Genomic DNA, 6,197 nt, shown 5'->3' on the forward strand with positions numbered 1-6,197 from the left:
CCATCCATCCATCCATCCATCCATCCATCCATCCATCCATCCATCCATCCATCCATCCATCCATCCATCCATCCATCCTTCCAGCCAGCCAGCCAGCCAGCCAGCCAGCCAGCCAGCCAATCACTTCTTCCTTTCAGGGTCACTGATGCTCATACCCAGCAGTCACAGTGAGAGGGGCAGGACCCTGGGCAGGTCGCAAGTCCATCACAGCGCCTTAAACCCCTTTATGTAGTTGATAATGTGGAAACTAATGTGAGCTTTGCTGTAGAAGATTTTACCTAAARAAAACATCACACATCCATCACTGCTGTAGGTTTAATAGTTTTCACGCCTCACTGGCTTCATATTGCAGTACTAGAGATGACCACTAAGGGGTGCTAGAAGCAGGTTTCCAATTCTACACTGACTGAAAAACCTACAATCATTTGTTGCAGTTTTGTTCATTTTTTTTCTCTGTATTTTTCTAATCAAAATTGCATTTACAGTTTTTGAAATGCAAATATTTCACAAAGTTGTGAGTCAGGTGTTTAAAAGATGTGTATGTGTTACTCATGTTGACTGACTTTTCAACCACAACAAATGTTTGAAGTGAAGATTTTCTTTCATTAACAGTTTTTTCTCAACTTTTAGTCATCTTGTAGATGTTCATGAATGGTATTTTGTTTAAAATAATACCAGGGAACACAATCCGTTTGATTTCTTCTTTAATTTATTGTTTCTTAGGTCCAAAACTGTTTGCTACTTTATGAATGGGAAATAAAATCCAGAGCATGCAAACTCCACACAGAAAAGTCCCCAGCCAGGATTTAATCCTGCAACCTTCTCACTGAGAGGCAACAGCTCCAGCAAATGTGCCACAGCCAGCTCGGACCCTGGTTCTAAACTGTCGGACCCATGACTATTTCTTCCAAACACTGAAACAAAATAAACTGGATTTGGAATAATGMGGAAATCATCACCATTCAAAGAAAAACTTTGAGATATATTGGTCACGACTATTTTTAGAGAATTACAGAAACATCTAGCTATTAGCGTCTCCATGCACTTTCCTGCTAAAACTGACTCCATCACCTTGCCTGAGCTCAGACCACAAAGTTCCAGCAACAGAAGATCACAAAGTCTCAGCTACTGAGGAATGCTTCTAGTCCCATAAAAACTCAAAGTGACCAATCAGCTGTAATTGTAGTCTGCGTTTATCGCAGAACCACCTCGCCAGCCTGGACCTCCTGGCTGGCGGCCATTTTGTTTCTGTGAAGGCCGTAAATCCACCCACTGCAATTTCCCCCGTCGGCGAGCTCTCTTATTGAATGTTCTTCGGTGCAGTCATAAAGATACAAAAATGGGCTTTAGGATGTTATTTTTGGGCCTTTGCAAAATGCGTGGGACTGTCTCAGATCATCATGTTCCTGAGGAAAGCTTTTAAAACAAGATGACTATGTACTTTTTAAAGCTGTGAATATTCATGTTTCTACCTGTAGGCCTCACAGCGACAGGAAGCAGCTCAGGCTCAGCTTGACAGGTGAATTACCTGTTGAGTCAAGCTCTGGTTCAACGCTTATTTCATCACTTGTTTCATCATGCGGGATGTTTTTGTCCAATTCACTCAGACTTTTGCCTTATTTTAAACAAATCAAGACAATGATGCTGTCCTGAGAACATTGGCTTTATTTAAGTCCACGTGGCTTCAAGTGGACAAAAAGAAATCCTCAAAGGACCTTTTTTTTCTTTCACTGTCCACTTTTTACAAACCCCTCCCTAAACCCATCCACCACTGTATGAGGTATTTTTTTTTTCAAGGATTTGCAAGTGGTGTGAGTCACAATAACCATTTAAAAGGGCGTTCTCATTAACCAGAACACCCATCTTCATGTAGTGCTGAGGTGTGAGAAATGCAGGTCATGCTCCCTGTCTGTGTCCTGGTCTTGCTCCTGCTGGACTCAGGTCTCGCAGCACCGACACCTATTCTGGAGGAAGAGAACACGCCTTCAGCTGAACCATGGTCTGACTTGAAGCTGGCCACAGTGAGTGCTTTGGTGCAATTTTAAAAGTTTTGAGAGCCATGATGTGTTAAATATGTTGTGTTTTGTGGAGTGTATGTTGATATTTAATGAGTTACATTAGTAACTGTGAGGTGGAGATGAGTAAACACCAGTTTTGCAGCTAGAAATGAGCAAATCTGCGAATTCACAGATATTTTTTAGCATATTCATTTTTACTTTCCCTATCCATTTTGCTATATTTTTAAAGCAAATAGCCTCTTTTGTTTTCATACAGTTAAACTGTGAAATTCGTTTTATTAATTAAAGAGATTTATTCAGTGTATCCAACAAAGTCTTATTGGAGTGCGTATATTTTGCAGTGATGAAAAACTAAATTTTCCATTACAAAATGACACAATATTGTCTCTGGTATCTGATAGGACTACCTCCATCAGTACTACAACCTGAAAACAGATCCTTTGGGACGCATGAAGAGGAGRGGATTCTCCTTCTCCTCCAAAGTGAAAGACATGCAGACTTTCTTTGGGCTCAGTGCAACAGGAGTGTTGGACCCCGACACCCTGCAGGTGATGAGGAGTCCTCGATGTGGCGTCCCAGACGTGGAGGACTACAGTCACATCCAGGGCACGCGCTGGAATAAAAACGTCTTGACTTACAGGTGTTAAGATTTAAAGTTGTTCATGGTGATGCCACTATAGCCACACCATTTCCTTGAGATGCAGATACAGTTTTTGTCAGAAGTAGGCAAAAGTTGTCACAAATCATTACAACCAATGGATTTTCAGATTTTTCTTTGAGCACCAATGAAACACTGTTCTCAATGCAACACCATCTGTCCACTTAAGTAAGATGTTTTTAAAAAATTCTTATGAAAAACCTACCGAACCAATGTATTTTGGTAACGCTTTCTTTTACAGTGCCCTTAATAAGATGTAATAACTTGTAATTATATGTAATTACATGGTAATTACATGGAAACATCATATGCAATAAGGTTGTAATTACCATGTAATTAACATTATGTATACATGTTATTACCATGTATTTAAATGGTAATAAGGCAATAATTGCATGTAATTACATGAAATTAATGTTCAGTTACATGTAGTAATGTAGTAATTACCATGTAATTACACATAATCACAAGTTATCACCATGTAATTACATGGTAAAAAGGGTACAGTAAAAGAAATCGTTACCTGTATTTTTATGGATAAGCCAAAAAACAACTGTTATCATCATCAGCTCAGTGCTACCCTGCCTTTGCAGAAAACTAGAAGTTAGTTTAATAATGAGCTGCCCAATGATGTCATCAAGACTATTTTTTTGTCATGAATGATGGAATGAAGTGTTTTACACACAGCTACATGCTTTTAGCTTAGCATTAGTACTTATAGTTGGTTGTGTAGATACCACTGCACTACCTCCACTCTTGGATCGTGCTCACAGCAGGACAATAGAACCTCATGTTTTAGGAGGAGGCAGTCAGGAATGAATTAGTTAGTTGAGCGCGCTGAGACTCTGATTTAGGCAGCAGGGAAACACCAAAAAAGTAGTTCATTATTACACTGGGAGCAGAAAGTCAAGAGATCCAGACGATAGGAGGGCAGGATAGTGGTAGACAGAGGAGTGGGAGATCAGGAACCTCATATCATGCCAGGAACTTTGGTACTACTTAACCTCTAGTCAAGTTTTATAATCTCCCAACTACTTCACCAGGACTGTGGCTGATACTGGTAGAGCTGTTTTAGGACCTCATTAAAACATTCAATTAACAGCATCAACTTCCAATTTCTTTTTCTCATACTGCTGTTTATTCAGACTTCTTTTCAAGATTGTTGTTTTAAATAACAAAGTGGTGGGATGGGTTTGCCTCCTTGATGAGTTGCGCAACCTATTACCCAACTGGAAAAATGTTTTGCTGATTTTAATGACAGAAGTCACACAGCATCACATTGAACTAACAAAGGAGGCTTACCATACAACATAAGAAACAAACACTACCACATATTTTTCTCATGTAAGGCTTTGAAAGATGTCTGAGTTGATCGTAACATGAATCGGCAACATTTCGTGATCGCTTCTCTTTCTCAGCATTGGCAGATACACCAGAGATTTGCCTCACAGCACTGTGGAGTCATTACTGGAGTCAGCTTTCAACGTTTGGGCCAGAGCCAGTGGCCTGACGTTTGTCCGGTTACACACCAACAGTGCTGACATCAGGGTGGAGTTTGTCACCAATGGTAGGTTGGTCTTTTTGCTAACACCAAACAGTGACGGGAGATATCGTAGCTCAGTGGCATTAGATGRGGGGAGCCACAGTAGTAGTTAAAATATTTGTGGCAGTATCATCTTCTAGCAGCTGCTGAATGTGACACACTCACTCAGATGAGGTCTGTAATTTCCTATCGCCATGAAAAAAARAATCAAACAGTTTTTCTCTGTGGTTTCTGTTTCATGTTTGGCCTGATTTTAGCGCACGGTGACTTTTATCCATTTGACGGCCCCAGAGGCACTCTGGCTCATGCTTTCGGTCCAGGGTTGGGTGCCGGAGGGGACACACACTTTGATGATGATGAGTTCTGGACGGCAGGCGGGGGAACAGGTTCTGAACTGACTCACACAGGAAGATGCTACTAAAGGCATTATTGATACAAATGCATTGTTCTACCTTATCTTTGTTCTGTTGCAGGTTTTAACCTGTTTGTGGTAGCAGCTCATGAGTTTGGCCACGCTTTAGGCCTCAAGCACTCCAGAAATCCGGAGTCAGTAATGTATCCAACCTACAAAATGTCTCGTCCTTCAAACCTGCTGTCCAGAGAAGATGTGGCCAGTATCAGTGCACTTTACCGTAAACAGCTTTTATCTGTGTCCACACACTCCTGAATATTTCCCTTTAAATGGACGCTGACTTATCCTTAACCCCYATGTGTGTCAGGTCCTCTCAGAGCTGCTACCAATTATGGTTTGAGGAGCTTTCCTTGGCTGTCCCGACCAATGTTTCCTCAACACGTGAAAGACAGATGTGCACCAGACCTGATGTTTGATGCAATATCAACCCTGGGGGATGCTACCTTCTTTTTCAGAGACAGGCACGTTCAGAACAGTTCTTCACATTTTATAAACAGCTATTTGGCCTTTTGTCAGATTGCAATGTGCTATCCAGTAAGTAAAAGACACTGTACACTCACCTTAAAAAAACTGCTTTTCATTTTTCAAGATATCTTTGGATGAAACACAACGAGCAGCCAGACATCAAAGAAGGTCCCATCAGCAACTTTATGCCTAAGATTGAAACCAGTATCGACGCCGCCTTCTGGATACCCCGCAGATCAACAGCTTACCTTATTCATGGTAACGGCCAGCTGCCATTATAAGATTCCCTTCACACAGGATGATGACCCTGCTATGCTCCTCTTGACCTGTAGACCTCTTAGATATGGTGAATGACTTGTACAGAGTTTATAGAACCACTACTTCAGTGTTAAATTAACACTTAACAGTAACTCTATAAGAGTTATGAAATTACAATGATTTAGTGTTAAAACTACATTCTTGTCATGCACAATWTTAGCCTGGTAAAAACCAGACCCTTGTCCTTCACTTTGTTTCTTACAAGGGCCTGGACTCTCGGCTATAGAGAAGCGATTCTTGGTGGAGGTGTGGCCTCTGTTGAAGTTTAAAATGATTGGATTGGTTGGCCGCGACGTATGTCGCTGTGAAGGAGGCTAAGCTAAGACGCTAACTGGAAATCGGGTTTGCTGTAAACAACCCTACTGAGAGGAAAGAAGTACCYAGCRYAACCAGACGACTGTAAATGAGAGCTGCTGCTTCGTCAGACAAATTTAATTTAATTGAATTTGGAAGCCTTATCAACACAGACTGGCTTCATTCACTTCCCAGTGTTGCCAGGTGTACGATAATTATRGTATTTGTACCATAATTTTGCCCTCTGTACGATGTACAATCAATAATCCCAAAAATCCCATAATGTACGATAATTTGACCACTCCAATGTGTGACGTAATCGATCCGACGCTGCTCGCTGACAGGAGAGGTGGCGGGTTGTGGAACACAGCAGTGCTGATTTAACGACTTCCTCGCTATATTTACAGACTTTTCAGACCCTCTAGATACTGTTATTCAGAAAAGGGACTAGTGAAAATCTAGCAACTCTTTTTCTGGTGTTATTGATAC

General features: G+C 41.1%; 1 protein-coding gene across 1 annotated transcript in view; it reads left to right on the top strand.

Moving 5' to 3' along the window:
• Window positions 1-1,879: 1,879 nt before the first annotated feature.
• The window catches only part of mmp20b (matrix metallopeptidase 20b (enamelysin)), an 8,956-nt gene continuing 4,638 nt past the window's right edge, over window positions 1,880-6,197 (top strand). The window contains exons 1-7 of the mRNA XM_014019941.1: window positions 1,880-2,021; window positions 2,420-2,658; window positions 4,095-4,243; window positions 4,477-4,605; window positions 4,693-4,851; window positions 4,939-5,092; window positions 5,221-5,354. Coding sequence (XP_013875395.1) covers window positions 1,890-2,021; window positions 2,420-2,658; window positions 4,095-4,243; window positions 4,477-4,605; window positions 4,693-4,851; window positions 4,939-5,092; window positions 5,221-5,354 — 1,096 coding nt within the window. The 5' untranslated portion in view covers window positions 1,880-1,889. The remainder of the gene's footprint in view (window positions 2,022-2,419; window positions 2,659-4,094; window positions 4,244-4,476; window positions 4,606-4,692; window positions 4,852-4,938; window positions 5,093-5,220; window positions 5,355-6,197) is intronic.

The sequence above is a fragment of the Austrofundulus limnaeus genome, unplaced genomic scaffold (assembly GCF_001266775.1).
Source record: "Austrofundulus limnaeus strain Quisiro unplaced genomic scaffold, Austrofundulus_limnaeus-1.0 Scaffold236, whole genome shotgun sequence".
In the NCBI taxonomy this organism is placed as follows: Eukaryota; Metazoa; Chordata; class Actinopteri; order Cyprinodontiformes; family Rivulidae; genus Austrofundulus; species Austrofundulus limnaeus.